The sequence below is a fragment of the Bombyx mandarina genome, chromosome 09 (genome assembly GCF_030267445.1).
Source record: "Bombyx mandarina strain Sakado chromosome 09, ASM3026744v2".
Lineage (NCBI taxonomy): Eukaryota > Metazoa > Arthropoda > Insecta > Lepidoptera > Bombycidae > Bombyx > Bombyx mandarina.
The window spans coordinates 3,415,112-3,432,336 of record NC_143216.1 but is presented as its reverse complement, the minus strand read 5'-3'; the positions used below and the strand labels follow the sequence as shown (position 1 = coordinate 3,432,336).

General features: G+C 35.4%; 1 protein-coding gene across 2 annotated transcripts in view; it reads left to right on the top strand.

Moving 5' to 3' along the window:
- The window catches only part of LOC114240815 (EGFR adapter protein), a 316,447-nt gene that overhangs the window by 179,054 nt on the left and 120,168 nt on the right, over positions 1 to 17,225 (top strand). Inside the window, exon 1 of one of the 2 annotated variants that reach the window (XM_028171504.2) lies at positions 3,583 to 3,916. The exons of the other annotated variant lie outside the window; for it this stretch is intronic. Coding sequence (XP_028027305.2) covers positions 3,893 to 3,916 — 24 coding nt within the window. The 5' untranslated portion in view covers positions 3,583 to 3,892. Of the gene's footprint in view, positions 1 to 3,582; positions 3,917 to 17,225 lie in introns of those variants that run through there. 2 annotated transcript variants of the gene reach the window in all.

Genomic DNA, 17,225 nt, shown 5'->3' with positions numbered 1-17,225 from the left:
AACGTTAAATGTCGGTTGGCGTTCGTGGTATAGTGGTATAAAACCCAGACAGCTATGCTGTCTCCAGTGAATCCCCGATTCCATCTTATGTCGAATCACCGTTTTTGTTCCCACGGGAAAAGATGGTTGTTCCTATTCTATGCGGACATTTCATTAATTTATCTGAACGAAAACGTGATATGATAGGATATTTGAAGACAGCTATTTCAATTCCTCCGTGCATTGGAAAGTTTACTAGATGAATCCCATGATTCATTTATAATCACAATAGAATGATTGAATTATTAAATCACGTAATAAGTTCTTTAATATCTGTACCGTAGAGAGTAGATCTTATTTTGTAAACTTTGTTTGGGTGTATAGTTTATTTTTGTAAAAGAAAGCGGTCAATCGGAGGGAAGTACCAGTCTCCTACTATTACTACCACGAGAGTCATTGCTGTGGACAGCTGGTTTCGAAAAATCACATTAATACTCCAGACTCATGACTTGTTGGTTGTATAAGTTTTATGTATTTTTTTTATGACAGGATAAATACCAGAATTATAATACAACAGCGTGACTTATAAAGTGCTTTTCGTACGTAAAGCTTCTGTTTATATCTCCGACCACATTGAAAACTTTAAAGTATCCAAATTAAATTTGTAATATATGTAATATTATAGTTTTTTTGGAATGGAGGGATTTCTGTTGCGCCAGAGGTGTTATTTGGCAGCTTAACCAGGGAAGGAGGGCGAGCACGGGCTCAGCTTAGGGAGAGTATCGGGAGAAGGAGTAATCGTGTAATAAAAATCAAACCCGCAAAATTATAATTTGCGTAATTACTGGTGGTAGGACCTCTGTACCACCGCCCTGCCTATTTCTGCTGTGAAGCGGTAATGCGTTTCGGTTTGAAGATGGGGGCAGCCGTAGTAACTATACTGAGACCTTGGAACTTATATCTCAGGGTGGGTGGCGCATTTGCGTTGTAGATGTCTATGGGCTCCAGTAACCATTTAACACCAGGTGGGCTGTGAGCTCGTTCACCCATCTAAGCAATAAGAAAAAAAAAGGCAGGCATAAATAGTACGAATATAAAAGAAGCACGAACTGTAATTTTTTTCCGGAGGATGGATCAAGTCTCATGTTTAAATTTTAAACAAATAAATGCGCCATTAACTGGATATCTCACGGTTCTGTTTATTGGTTCGTAATACTGTTAATTGAAACCAAACTGTTTCTGCCGCGATAAAGTCATAATTTCCGGCTGGAAGGGTGGAAGAGATTTGATTGACATACATTGACATACATTCTAAACATATTTGTTAAATGTTTTGATGATTGGATTATAATTATTCTGAAGGAGCATACATTGAAGGTGTTAAAATACATTTGGATAAACAGAGTAGTATAATTAAGAATTTAATCAATAAAATAAGTGAGGCAGAATATTTTAATGAGTTTGTTGATAAGATTACTCGCGAGAGCTCATTGAAAAAAAATTAAAACAGATTTTTAGTAACTTGCGTCATTACGGATCCTTCAGATCCATTAACCTTCCCTTTGTATACCATACTCACTTAAAGGTCTTAAGTTGGAAGCTACCAAAACCTAGTTTCCGATACATTAAGAATGTGGTGGCTATAGGCACGCGAGCATGCGCGCGCGCGGACGCCGCTCCGGTTCGACCGGTCTCTGAGCTAACCAGTTCTGCGAACCGTAGTGTTGGGAACACCCGAATTGACATAGATCGATCTGTTGGATGCAAAAATTAAAGTGACAAATTTATTAGACTAAAAGGTAAACAAAGGCTAACCCCTTGTTTTGGATATTCATCACTAGAAATGGCAGCATTCAAGCCGTGGTATCTTTTTTTGCTTAGATAGGTGGATGGGCTCACAGACCACTTGGTGTTAAGTGGTTACTGGAGCCCATAGATATCTACAACGTAAATGCGCCATCCACCTTGAGATATAAGTTCTAAGGTATCAAGTATAGTTACAACGGCTGCCCCACCCTTCAAACCGAAACGCATTTACTGCTTCACGGCACAAATAGGCGGGGTGGTGGTACTTACCCGTGCGGACTCACAAGAGGTCCTACCACCAGTAAACAAAATATATACAAACAAAAAATAATCATAACAACAGTGGAATGTTCTTTTTCATCATTAGAACGTAAACTTTAAGTTTAGAATTTCTCGTATTAAAGAGATAGAGAGAATAATATATTAAAGAGCTTATTTTAATTAAAAAAAACATTTAAAGAAGGTTAATGTTGCTCATAATCTTCAACCAAAAAAGAGAAGTTTGTATTTCGTTTTATTCCATTCAATCGAGTATCGTTCGTGTCATTAGGTAACATGGATGTTGACATTAGCAAAAATACTTCTGTAAATAGACAGTCATTACAGCGAAAAGTATCAAGATTTGGCTAGTACAGTATAGCCATACATTCAATAAAAATAACATGCAAATATTTCTGAAAAACAATCAATCACAGCATCATTATTAGTTGATTATCTTAGTACTAAATAAATAATAATACTAGAAATGTTGTTACCGTAGCAAAGCCGGTGTCGATGTAGGGCACTTAACGTGAAATGAATTATACCACCGCAAGAGGAAATTGATTGAAAGTAATTCATCATTATTTCGTTTGATTGATTATAGTCACTAAATTAATGTAGGTAAAAAATATATTTGAATAGTCTTCTTAATACCATTTTAAAACAAGTTTTATTTCTTAGAAATATGAGAATTACAATCATGGCTGATCCACTACGTTAGACTTAGACTGTGTCATACGTAATTCCTTGCACTATTGTAAAAGCTGTTGACGGCGAACACTCGTAAATACAAAATATATTATCAAACCCCATTTTAAGACACCCTGGGCGTGAAGTGAATTGTGTCCTTGATCAATGAACAGAGAATCAACTCTCAAACGTAATGTGACGAAAAATTACTATTACACTATCGCAAATGTAGTAACGCTTCAAAGAATGCTGTGTTTTTAAGCTATTGCATAGCTTTTATCGCGGGCTTTGAGCGCGGCGACTGAATCAAGAAATTCCGTAACGAAAATAACTTGACACCCCCACTACGCCTACTATGTAGCTCGTGTTAAACACGTTGCGCTGGTGTAGTGTTTGTGTATAAGCGCGCGGCGTAACGTCACACTGCATGACCATCATGAAAAGTCTGCCCATCTCTCTCTCACGGCGTCTAGCTTATGAGTGTGCAGGGGACAGTTAATGTTTTGCTTTTGTTAATGTTTATAAATATAGCGTGGTCTTATTTTTATTATTGTTTTAATATTAAATTATTATTGTCTAATTGTAATTGCATAAGTTGATAAAAAATGCTTTGCAATAGCTTTACCGCGGCAGTCGCCGAGTGCCACACGTGTTTTTTTTTAATTATTATTGCCCTTGTAGGCAGACGAGCAGACGGTCCACCTGATGGTGAGTGGTTACCATAGCCCGTGGATTTCAGCAATGCCATTGGCAGAGCCAAGCCGTTGCTTACCAAAAATGCGTGCGAAAGTGAATTTAGATCATTCTCAGTACTAGCACATCCCTAATTGTGAAAAACACCGGCATTCGCAAAAACTGCCCGCGCCCGTTCGCTTGTCTCGGGTTTGTTTTCAAAACACATTATTCAATGAATTATTGACGCATATTTACGAAAATTGTTTGTTCATTTAGTTCGATTTGATAACGAAAAAAAATATATTTGTACATACATATAACAATGAATTTTATGTTTTGAAAGCTAGTGATAAGTGTGTTGAGTGAATTACTCGTAGTGTATTTTTACGTGTCAGATATGTTTGTGTGTTAATAACAGTGTTAGTGGCGGTTAAAGTGTATTGTTGTTTGGGCGTGCGATGTCGGAGACTGTCACGCCAACATGCTCGCCGTCCGCCAAGCTAAGGTAAAATTAAAAAATAAATAATATTTTAAAAAAACTAACAAAATCCAACTAAAAACCAGAAAATAAATATTAATAAATTTGAATTAAAAATAGTGTAAGAAAAAATTATTTGATTGTATAAAAGCGTGGGGTGCTTCTCAGGATATTATCAAAATAACCCTCCTACTCATATCTGTTCATAAAATATTTATAACTACTGATACAATGCACCCCACGCTTTTTTTACAATAAAATTATTTTTTCTTACACTATTTTTAATTCAAATTTATTAAAATTTATTTTCTGTTTTTTAGTTGGATTTTCTATAAAAGCGTATTTTGTTAGTTTTTTTAAACTATTATTTATTTTTAATTTTTTAGTTGAATTTCAATTTTCTTTTTCAATTTTTTTGGTTTAATATTAAATTGTCATCGGTCCTTAATAAGTATACCAAATTTCGACTTAATCCGACGTTTTGAAGGGGGTCAAAATCATGTTCAAAGATTACGTTACAAACATACATACGTCTGAAACTAATAAAAGCGTATTATGAATTGGAAAGTATCTGAATTGAATCCAAATTGTCATCATTTTTAAGCAGTGATTATATTTTAAACATATGATGGAACAACGCTTTTTTGACAACTTTACTTAAAAGCTCTTTATTTAGATTCAGAACACAATACTACTCTCTTTTATTACAAAATAGTCGAATGAAAATAAGTATTATTTAACGAACAAAATTATTTAGTTTAACTGTAAATTTTTCATTGTTACGAGGTACATCTTATGGGTTATCGAATCACGAACATTTTCAGATTCACTATTGAATTCAGATTCACTATTGAATTGATTCACCAACCTACTTATTTAATTCTTAGATCGTCGATAATATAATTGTACAGAAACACGTTTTAAAACCTGTCTTAAATATAATTGTGATTAATTTAAGAATAATGTCTCGACTAAAATTTATGTGAATGTCTTGATTATTTGTTTTTCATTTTATTTCATTACCAAAACTAATCTCTCGGACTATCACGCATTTGATGATGTATTAAAAGAAAGCTGGTGGGCACTCAGGGCTTAAAAACAGTCAGATTATTTTTATATTCACGGTCTTTATTAGGCGTTTTTTTATTGCCCATGTAGGCAGATGAGCTTACGGCTCACCTGATGGTGAGTCGTTATTGTCGCCCATGGTCTTTAGCAATGTCAGAGGCAGAGCCAAGCCACTGCCTGCCGTTAAAAGTCACATTTTTGATCTTGCCTCTTTGTTTTGGGGTCATAGGGGAATCACCTAAACTTCACCGTCCGCATTGGAAGCGGTAGATGGAGCATTGATTAACACCAATCAAAACCTCGCTCATATACAACAGGAATACACTAAATACCAAAAAATCATTGCCTACCGATGAAAATTATTTTCAAACATTGACAAGATATACTACGTATAAATAAAATAGCTCTATTTGATTCCACAATAATTAGATAGAGCTTAATTAATTTATTATTTATTAATTATATTACTAAGTAGCTATAATAAATCTACTACTCATGCAATTTAATCTCCTTCTAATGTGGACCAGTCAGGGTAAAAAATTCTACGTAGGTATAGCGCCTTGAAAGCACCATGGAAGGATATACAACATAAATAGCTTAAAACTAAAGAACACGCTTAATTTGGCAACGCGAACTAACAATTGATTTCATTTTGTTTTAACCTCTAATATCTTTAAGCTCTAATACTAGAGTATACTATTAATAGTAGTACTAGCGTATACTATTATTGTAGTATACTCTAGTATTATATGTAAGATACTGGTCAGGATATTAGAGCGAAGTTATAAAATTGTTGTATTATAAGTAAGTCGTCGTGGCCTAACGGTTAAGACGCCCAGTGCATTCGTGTTGAGCGATGCACCGGTGTTCGAATCCCGCAGGCGGGTACCAATTTATGTAATGAAATACGTACTCAACAAATGTTCACGATAGATTTCCACGGTGAAGGAATAACATCGTGTAATAAAAATGAAACCCGCAAAATTATAATTTGCGTAATTACTGGTGGTAGGAACTCTTGTGAGTCCGCGCGGGTGGGTGCCACCGCCCTGCCTATTTCTGCCGTGAAGCAGTGATGCGTTTCGATTTGAAGGGTGGGGTAGCCGTTGTAACTATACTTGAGACCTTAGTACTTATATCTCAAAGGTGGGTGGCGCATTTACGTTGTGGATGTATATGGGCTCCAGTAGCCACTTGACACCGGGTGGGCTGTGAGCTCGTCCACCCATCTAAGCAATAAAAAAAAAAAAAAAATGATCGGTTCTTGAAGCGTGTGCAAATTTTTAACTTAATCGCGTCTTTTGGAGTTGGTGAAAGCGACTTTCACAGATACCCTTACACATAAACAAACATACACACATACAAACATAATAAAAGTAAAAAGGTAATTCTCCGAATACTCCCAGTAGGAGTGCCGGTGCAAGTTTATATACATAATTCAGATATCAAATTACTTCAACAAAGATCCGAATTGTGTGTGTGTGTACTTCGGTAATCGATTAACTTATCTAAATGTTTGTTGGTGGAATGACTGGAAGGTTCATCTATTAAACACCTATTAAATTTCATCATCATCCTCGGTCTTGAGACGTCCACTGTTAGACACACGCTTCCTAAGGTTCGTCATCATGACCGGTCCTGCGATTTATCTTATACCTTTAAACGAGCAATTCTTTTATTTTAATATATACTTATATAATCTCAATCTCGGATACGGCTCCAACGATTTTCATAAAATTTAGTATACAGGGGATTTCGGGGGCGATAAATCGATCTAGCTACGATTTATTTTCAGAAAGTGTTGTTTTATTCGTGTTTTCAATAATAAACTCTTCCTGACATCTATTGGCAAATAGTAATACTATTTTTCTTAATTGAGGGCAACTAACCGCTTTAAAGACACAACAAGATGGCGTTATCAAAAATAAAAACCATCATCTAGTTGAATTTAATTTAACAAATAATAAGATATAGTATACCACGACGATGTCAAGATTTAATCTCGCAATTTACTTTCGAATACTGAACAGATTTTGTTTTTGTGTTTCGTCCGTGCGTTTTCAATTCGTTAATTTAAAAAAAAAAAAACTTTTGTGAACAGCGATGATTCCGGTAAACATCTCAACGACCATTCATTCAACGAGAATGAACTTGTTAAGGGAACCAGTAGAAATCGAATTCATTAAGTTTGAACGATAAATTATACGGCGCGTGAACATTTACATTAACTTTTTAAGTTCTTTAAACAATATTCTTATTTCGAGACCCTTCGAATCGAGTGCAAGACTCGAGTCATTAACCAAAGCCATGACAGTACAAAGCCTGTATCAAAAAAAAAAAAACTTCTTCTCATTCTGTAGGGTTGAGATTCAGTAATTTACATTTGAAATTTATTTAAAAAAAAATACACAACATTTATAGGATTTTCTACAAAAAATTAACTATCAGAGTCATTTCGGAACAAGATCCTTGTTGTCGTGTGTGTATTAAAAGACAGGTTTTAATAAATAAATATAAAATAATATTAGCACTGGTAAAGCAGTGTACGCAGTGAATTCGATCTGTAATAAAGCAATTTCGGCTTTTTATAATTCAAATTGAGGATTTCAATATACTTGGCAAACGCCAAAGGCGATTGCTTTTTTTAACTTATTATATTTCTATTATTTCTTTTGGTAATGTAACAATGTATACAATATTGACCTCCGATCTGGTTCTCTGGTTGAATGACAAATATGACAAATACGCGTCTTCTAAGACGGTGGTCGTATTAAAAATAGCATAGTAATCAATTTGAGCTCGTTTTTGTTACCAGGTATAACTAGGGTATAGGTAGGCCAGGACGGGCTGGTACTTTTATCCTTATTTTTATTTCTTGCCCATTTCTGGCGTGAAGCAGCAACGCCTTCTCATCTGGAGTGAAAGAAATCATTCCAAATCATTGAGCTTTCGCCGTCATGTCTCAAGGTGGGTGACTACATTCACGTTATGTTCTTTATGGAGCTCATAACCACTAATTACCTATGATGTTTATGGCCTCTAATAACCACTAATTACCACGTGGATCGAGAGCTAGTTCACCCATAAAAGCTATATAAAAACGATCGCAGTGGCAACAAAGTTCTCATTTAATTTTTTTTGTTTTTATGTTTAACCAATTCTCAAATGTCTTGCATTCTGTACATTGATAGTGAGTTTTATATAATTAGTTCCCTAACTATTGCCACATCTATTACAGCTCAATGCGGATCGTTATGAATTTCATTGTGAAGAGAATCAAGGTCACAACCATATTCTAAATATCAACGCCTTGCGGTGTTCAAATAGGGTGCTTCTTTAAGAATAGCATTGAGTAGACCAGCACGTAACAGAATATTTGACACATAATTTCCCGTCCAAATTTATTTAGAGCGAAGTAGTGATGGGTGAAGTTCGTCTTGAGTTAAGGCAAGGAAAATACCAGCTTTTATACAAGCAAGACCTCTTGGTCCGAATTACTAAACCAAGGTGTATTATACAAGAGTAAGACTAAACGTGCAAGCCTAATCAAAATTTAAGTTCCGTTGAAATTATAAGTTAATATGTAATACATGTCATAACTTGAACATAATTATCATAATGCTTTTCTTCTGGGAACGAAATATATTATTTTATTTTCAAATTTATAATTTACTTAATTAGTTTTTAGTACTAAATATAAAACACTATACTATAACATTGGAAAATAAGATCTGCAATAATGTTCCAAGAACGAGACTAAAAAAGCAATACCAAGTCTAAGATTATCCTAGTATTTGGCCTTATTTTTTTTTTGCTCATCACTAAAGTGAAGAATTAAATTCTATATCGAAGAAATATAACACTAAAAATTCAAAATATTCACCTTTTAGTTCGCCCTATGGTAATATTTTAGGTAATACTTTACGTAAAGCCTTAAAACCTTATCGATCAGTTGACCTTTGCACTTGCAATTTTAATAGGCGATTTATCAGATTGGCTTCCAGGAATAATGTTTATTACATAATTTTATTATGGTGCATTCATTCTAAAACGTCTAATGAATTTACGAACAAAATATTTATCTATGTAACAAGTCGAATTAGAGATTGTGTATTAAAATAGTTGATTGTGTTTTTACTGGTGGTAGGACCTCTTGCGAGTCCACACGGGTAGGTACCACCACCCTGCCTATTTCTGCCGTGAAGCAGTAATGCGTTTCGGTTTGAAGGGCGGGGCAGCCGTTGTAACTATACTGAGACCTTAGAACTTATATCTCAAGATGGGTGGCGCATTTACGTTGTAGATGTCTATGGGCTCCAGTGACCACTTAACACCAGGTGGGCTGTAAGGTCGTCCACCCTTCTAAGCTATAAAAAAAAATTACAATCTGTATTCATTAAAACTCTTTGCAGGTAGTTAAAAGGGCCTTAACATATAAAAAAATATGCATTTTAATATAATCTTTAACGTACGCCAGTAATTTTAACAGAAAATAATATGATTTACGCAACAAGAAAGTTTTAAATATATCTTTATCGAGATGCCCAGCCCTCGACTAAAGTGTGTACATACATATGTGCATACATACGCGATGAAGTTGAACGAACTGTGCCCTGCGTGATTTAAATGCATCTTAAGTGTCCGCATTTAAAAAATCGAATTCGTATTACTTAATCTATATATATAAAAATTAAATGTTGTTCGTTAGTCTCGCTTAAACTCGAAAACGGCTAGACCGATTTATCTAATTTTGGTTTTAAATTATTTGTGAAAGTCCAGAGAAGGTTTAAAAGGTAGATAAATATGAAAATGGTCCGAATTAAATAAATATAACAATTTTGTTTTTCCTTTGATGTGTCCTCCGTCGGACGGATTCCTTTTGTCTTTTATTTGTCGATTGAGGCACTACGAAGACTGCCGGGTCAGCTAGTTTATTTAAAAAAAATCTTTAAGCGAAAACATAACTTGACGTAAACGACGAACATCAGCAATATCGATCGCTTTCTTGTTCATGAAAATTTTTTCGTTAATTTGCGCTCGTAAAAGTTAAAGATTGAAATCTCTGGTTATAATAAGACTTGTTGCGTTCGAAGTACCGGCGAGTTCTTGTCTTAGATACTTATCATTAAAACGAATTATAACGACCGAATAATATTAAATAAGTTTAATAATGGCGTTTTTATAAATTTATTCATATTTTGATAGCTCGTTTCGAGCTTGGGCTGTTTTAATTAATTTACCCGTGCCTTTTATTTGTATGACTCATCACAAAAATCGTTCCGAAACATTTATGTAGTTTTTTTATTCATGCTACGAAACACAAAATTCTATAATGCTTCTCTCACGATTATGTCACTGAATTTATTAAATACATTCATTGGTTACTCGTTCATGAGTCGATCCAGTGGCGGATTTGCAGTCTCGGCCGCCCTAGGCCCCAAGCCATCAGCCGCCCCTTTCTCAGCATATAGACAACATATAGACAGCATATATAGACAACATAATGAAATTACTTTATTGCCAACTTTTATCTAAATAGATTTAGAATTTTAGGAAAAATAATTAGTTTTGTGTGGTATAGATTGCACCATGCAGTGCAGTTCACCCGCCATACGTTATAATAAGTTTTTTTACACGATTGGGGCCGGCCCTAAATCTGGCCGCCTTAAGGCCGGGCCCACCGGGCCTTAGGGTAAATCCGCCACTGAGTCGACCAATTCAAATATCTAGAATTACAGTTAAATGTGCTATTTTTAAAATAAAGTTAAGTGAAATGGGCTTACGAAACTTTCAGCTTGTAAAAATTGCTTAAAACGGCCTGATCTGTAAGTTCTCATTTCTTTGGCAACGGACAAATCGCAAGGAATCGTAAAATGTATGCATCATTTAGACGACGATTTTATTTTAAATCGAACACCATATAACTCTATTCTATATTTAGAACACCATTTATGGAAATTCAACATTGTATTTTTACAGATCTTGTAGGCTTGGACGAGTTGAATGTCCTACTACTACTTCTAAGGCAATAACCACTAAATAGCTTTTCGTAAATTTTCTTTACAACTATGATATTTTACAAAACACAAAAACTTTTTAGTTCTCCTACGCAAATGATGATGAACAACTTTGGTTACTTTTCAAGGAAATTACTCTAAAAGGCAGCTTTTGCAAGCAAAATCAAGGACTCATATATTATTTAAGGATTAGTAAGAACTATCATCCTTTTTACAATCCCGATTCTGCAGGATAGCCGTCGGAGCACCATGGTTCCAGAGGAACGTGGACCTCCACGATGACCTGGAGCTCGACCCCGTCAGTAAGTATCTACAGTCGGCATCGCTGCGCCACTTTGAGAAGGCGGCACGACATGAGAACCCTCTCATCGTAGCCGCTGGAAATTACATACCCGATCCTGTAGACCGATTGGTAAACCGTCGACGTCGCCCAAAGCACGTCATCACGGATCCTCCTGATCCATTAACGGTGCTTTTAGGCAATACAAGCACCGGTCACCGTCCTCGTCGAACCCGTCGCTTGCGACGAAGGGCTCGACGAGCGAATTAACCCACAGACACAGCCCACTGAGTTTCTCGCCGGATCTTCTCAGTGGGTCGCGCTTCCGATCCGGTGGTAGATTCTGCGAAGCACTGCTCTTGCTAGGGCGGTGTTAGCAATTCTCCGGTTTGAGCCCCGCGAGCTCACCTACACAAGCTAGGGTACGCTGAAATAGCCTCTCAAGGCTATCAGCATAGGTAGGGAAAAAAAAAAAAATCATCCTTTCGCTTTAAAATAACTGATAGATTCTACTCTAACAGAAACACAACTAATGTCGCGTAATCAGTAATCATTATTGTTAAGAATATGATAAATGTATTTTAATGCTAATAAAAAATTGTAACTATACTTGAGACCTTAAACTTTATATCTCGAGGTGGGTGGCGCATTTACGTTGTAGATGTCTATGGGCTCCAGTATCCACTTAACATCAGGTGGGCTGTGAGCTCGTTCAACAATCTGAGCAATGAAAAAAAAATTCAACTCAACTTACTTCTGGCGATGCCTGAAAATTTACAACACCAATTACTTACGTAATTTTAAAATTAATTACCCACATCAAAGACTGACGAGTGCCTGAAATAAAATTTTATCTGTTTCCTTTTGTCTTTTAAATCAGGTTGAATCTTTTGATTCGATCCTATCAACGGCCTACAATGGGAATTAATTTATTCGTTTTATGGAGCCATTCATGTGCTAATGAGTATTGAAAATGTCTGGACTTTACGACTAAAATTGATTCGAATGTCCCAGTCAATAGATGCGGCATATTAATCGGTTGTCTAATAAGGCAATAAGTTTGTTTTTAGTTTATTATAATTATATTCGCCAGATATAATTAGCTTTGTGAACAGTTAAAACTCGATTTGTAATGTTCAAATCGAAAAAACTAAGTGTGGTTTGATGGAACAACACGAAATCACACACGTGGTGCTTTTAGGTACCTCAAGCTCTCGTAGTAGTACCAGTACCAATAGCTAAATATACTAAATGTGACTGTACTAAAAAGCATTTTTGCATGCACTAGCTACACAATGAGTCAATAAAACAAGAATGGAATGTGAATATCTAATACTATATACTTTTATTCAACGACTCGTGAATAAGAAAAATATCGATTTCGTTTTTTTTTCATAAATAAGCTGATAGCCTGAGAGGCTATGTCAGCGCTACCCTAGCGTGTAGGTGAGCTCTCGAGGCTCAAACCAGAGGTGTTGTTAACACTAACACTAGCAAGAGCAGTGCTTCGCATAATCTACCACCGGCTCAGAAACACGACCCACCGAGAAGTTCCGGCGAGAAACTCAGTGGGCTTTGTATATGGGTGACTGCTCTACTGCAGTACCTACCCGTGCTTTCTCATAATATGCGTTTGGACGTTATTATGGTTCTATTGTCAAATACTATTGTACTTCTATAATCACAGATTTCGCGAGCATTACACTATAGACAAATAATATTGATCTATTCTCAATTTGACCACACACTAAACAATAACAAAAGTTTGACAATTGACAATAAACAAAGAGTATATCTAGATGTAAGTTGTTTTGTCAAATACATGGTAGTGTATGTAATGCTTTTTTTATTGATTTAATGATTTTTAATGCATATTTAAAAAAAAGACGTGTGGCACTCGGAGACTGCCGCGGTAAAGCTATTGCTTAGCATTTTTTATTAACTTATGCAATTATAAATCGACAATAATAATTTAATATTAAAACAACAATAAAATAAGATCCGGCGAGAAACTCAGTGGGCTAACTTTCAATGAATCTGCTACATTGTGAGTATTCCATTTTGACCGCGCACTCACTAGATGGCACTACATGGGATAGAGACACGCCTTTGGATGCTAGTTCTAACTCTCATTTGCCCAAAATCAACGGCTTAGCTAGTTTATTTTTAATGCCACTCCAATCACTGAATGAGTAGTAGGAGTAGTAATAAAATTTTTCGACTAAGCAATAATAATAATAAGCTTTTGTAGTGCATCCACAATGTTTGCGACATCTCACACCGATGACTTCTTTGCAATAATGCGGAAGAGAAGTGCATCGTTATTGCGTCGAGTTCGTGACAGTGGCAACAGTCTTTTGAGAATCATATCGAGCAAGATCGAGGGACTGCTGATCAATAGCCTTTGCAGTAGGCACTTGGAAGGAGAAAAAAATAAAATAAAAAATGTAATGGTATAAAATGTATATATATAATGAGAGTTATGTGTTAGATTTTTTAAGTCACTAACATAGATATAAGTAATTACTACTAACAAAATGTTATGGTTTTAAAAAAAAAACTGAAATAAAGTATTAATAATAATAATAATAATAGAAAATGGCACGTCCAACGCATTGTAATGTGATAAAATTTTCTATTTTACAATTCCGTTTGTCGCCGATAGATGGCGCTTGACGCAAAGCTGAATCGCGCTATCGTTGTGTTACCCACGAAATTATATCACATATTTTGATAGTACATAGATCGGTGTTTAGACTTCTTACTTCAAACACTATACCAGCGCAACGTGTGAATGTGTTGAACGCGAGCTACATAGTATGATAGTAGGCGTAGTGAGGAGTGGAAGGTTTTTTTCGTTACGGAATTTCACGATTCCGCTCTCAAGCCGTGCTCAAGGCCCGCGATAAAATCTATGCAATAGCTTAAAATATTACTATTCTGCACTCCTTCTCTATATTCTCACTTATAAGTGTGGGAAATTTCATACTTCTCCGTTAGCGCAATTTTCGTAAAAAGGGTACAAAATTTCTGCTTCACGTTTTAACATAATAATATAGATGTCAAAATCATGAGAAACAGTCAATGATTTGTAGACCTGTAGTACCCTGTAAACCGATCAAGACGTACAAGTTGACAAACATCCCGAATTTTACGCCAAGTGAGTATATACTGAAGAAATTCTCCAATTAGCTTAATAAATCCGCGATGAGTCTCGTTTGACTTTCATTTCGCGGTTGAGTTATTCCAAACCAAAACTGAAGTGTGTGTTTCATTTCTCTCGGTGATAAAGTACGAACACATTTGTATGTACAAATCCTGTTACTTATACAGTTTTTTCGCAATCAAATTTTTACGAGCGGAGACATAACCGCGGTACATTGTCTCTGCGAGTTCATACGCAGGTGTGAAAAGCACTCACAAAAACATACAGCGTCAGAAGGTTTGGGAAAGGCCAATCTTTTTTCGCATTTTAAAAATACCTATCATTGTAATGTTGCAACGGTTCGTAATGGAATTTATCGTATAATGGAGAGTGACAATATTGAAGTTTAATGCGTTTGATGCTAAGTTTATGTAATTACTAGAGGTCCCGCAGTAGTCGAAATACGACTATAATTAATTGGAATTGTAAGTTTGTACACTATTATGATTGTAATTTATACTTCTATAATTAAAAATTTCGCCAAGGCTACACTATAAAAAAATATTAATAAAGACAAACAATATTTAATCTATTCTCAATTTGACCACAGACGTCAAGAACAAAAGTTTGACAATAAATAGTATGCATGCGTGTGTGCACCAAATACATGGTATGTAGTGTGATGAGATTTAATGTATATTTTATGCATTATTTTAAAAAAAATATTAGCATTGTCCACTTCTTCTCTATATTCTCTATAAGTGTGGAAAATTTCATAATCCTCCGTCCGCGCAATTTTCGTAAAAAGGGATATAAAGTTTTTGATTCACGTATTAATATATAGATTGGGCTAAGGACACAAATATGTTTCCTGAAAACAGCACGTAGTCGTTGGAGACTCGCTCGCGTTGGATTGCGATGGTCACAAAATGTTAAAGACATTGAAAATGTCTCCGCTTCGAAATATCTTATCATTTAAAATTTTATTTTCTCAAAAACATTTCAGAAACACATGAAAGATACTGCTTATTAAGATAATTTATGTACAATAATCTGAATATAAAAGGTTATTGTACACGTCAGTACATAACAGTAGCGAAGTGATTTTGCGGCCTATGAATCTTAGCGAGTAATTAAAATGATGATAGAAAATATTTTGGAAGTAATTCTTCGAAAACATAACTTTAATTAATCTCAGAGACAAGAAAGTGTGTACTATGTATTTTGTTTATGCATATTTAAGCCATGAAATTGTCGTAGACCCTTAAGCTTAAAAATTAACGTAGCTTTCTCAACCGATAAAAGTCAAAGTACTAACGAAAATTCGTGAATAATTTCAAATATTTCGAGGGTAATTAATATTTTACCTGTTTGTCTTGGAAACTAGTTAACTATGCTTTCTGTTGTAAAATTGGTTTGTGTCAATAAGTTCACGATGCGTATACTGCGTACTCGTAAAACTGCGACATCACGCGACGAGCACGTGGCTGATATCCAACCGTAACGCCATCTATCGGCCATTGTGTTCATTTGATAGCTCTGAAACTCTCGCACGTACACCACGGGATGTGAATGTTAAATTGAGTGTAAAATTTGTTTTAAGAAAAAGATCTTCTATTGACTTTTCATAGCAAATGTGTAACCTTTTTGACATGTTGGCTTTTACTGGTGGTAGGACTTCTTGTGAGTCCGCACGGGTGGGTACCACCAAACCGGCTATTTCTGCCGTGAAGCAGTAATGCGTTTCGGTTTGAAGGGTGGGGCAGCCGTTTGTAGATGTCTATGGGCTCCAGTAACCACTTAACATCAGGTGGGCTGTGAGCTCGTCCACCCACCTAAGCAATAAAATAAAAAAATTTGAACTGATATCTCAAGGTGGGTGGCGCATTTACGTCGTAGATGTCTATGGGCTCCAGTAACCGTTTAACACCAGGTGGGCTGTAAGCTAGTCCACCCATCAAAGCAATAAAAATAAAAAAAAGATTATATTATGTACCTGTAGATCCCGATTCAAATCCCAGTCGGTGCTTAGGTTTTAAGCTTCAATGGACTTTTATGTATTAATATATTAATACACGTTGTTTGTACGTTGATTTAGATTTAGCGTTAATGTGTTACAAATTCGAAGTCTGTATTTTTTTGCTAAATTATTCCCTAATACATTTTTGCAGCGTTTGTACTTGCTTAACATTATGGCGCTAACTTCGTTAATCTATGAGATCGAAATCTCAGTTTGATAGGGCTTTAAATCATTACAAAGCTGTCCCTTAGACTAAACGAATTTACCCTTTATTGCAGATACGAGACGGAATTATGTTTAGCTACCCTCAAAATTTACAAAATATTTGTTCGAGTATGTTCGAGAAATTCTTACATTTCCGTTTTTTTTTTGAAGTTATACTTCTTTAGGCGCGTTATGAAAAATTGATGAGAGTGAAATTTTACGATGCGCGCGCACCGTGACACAAAATTAACAGAATAAAGTTGCCCACTAAATCGCTCATTATAATACGACCGACGTAACTTGGCGAGTCTGAATATAGCCGCAGGTGAACTTTCCGAACCCTACCCAGAATTACCGAATTTATACGATGTCAAGAAAAGGGATGTCCAATATGCATGTTTGAGGATGTTGTTTAATCGATTTTTTTTCAAATTGATTAAAATTTAAATAAAAAAAAAGAAATAAATTTAATAAAAATAAAGTATAACTTCTTACGCGCGTACATAAGTACACGCACTCTTTTTTTTCGTTTTTCATTGAATGCTATCTTGAGCTACGGTAATTTAATTCCGTTCTCATCTTCCACCGGCTCCTACGTTTAA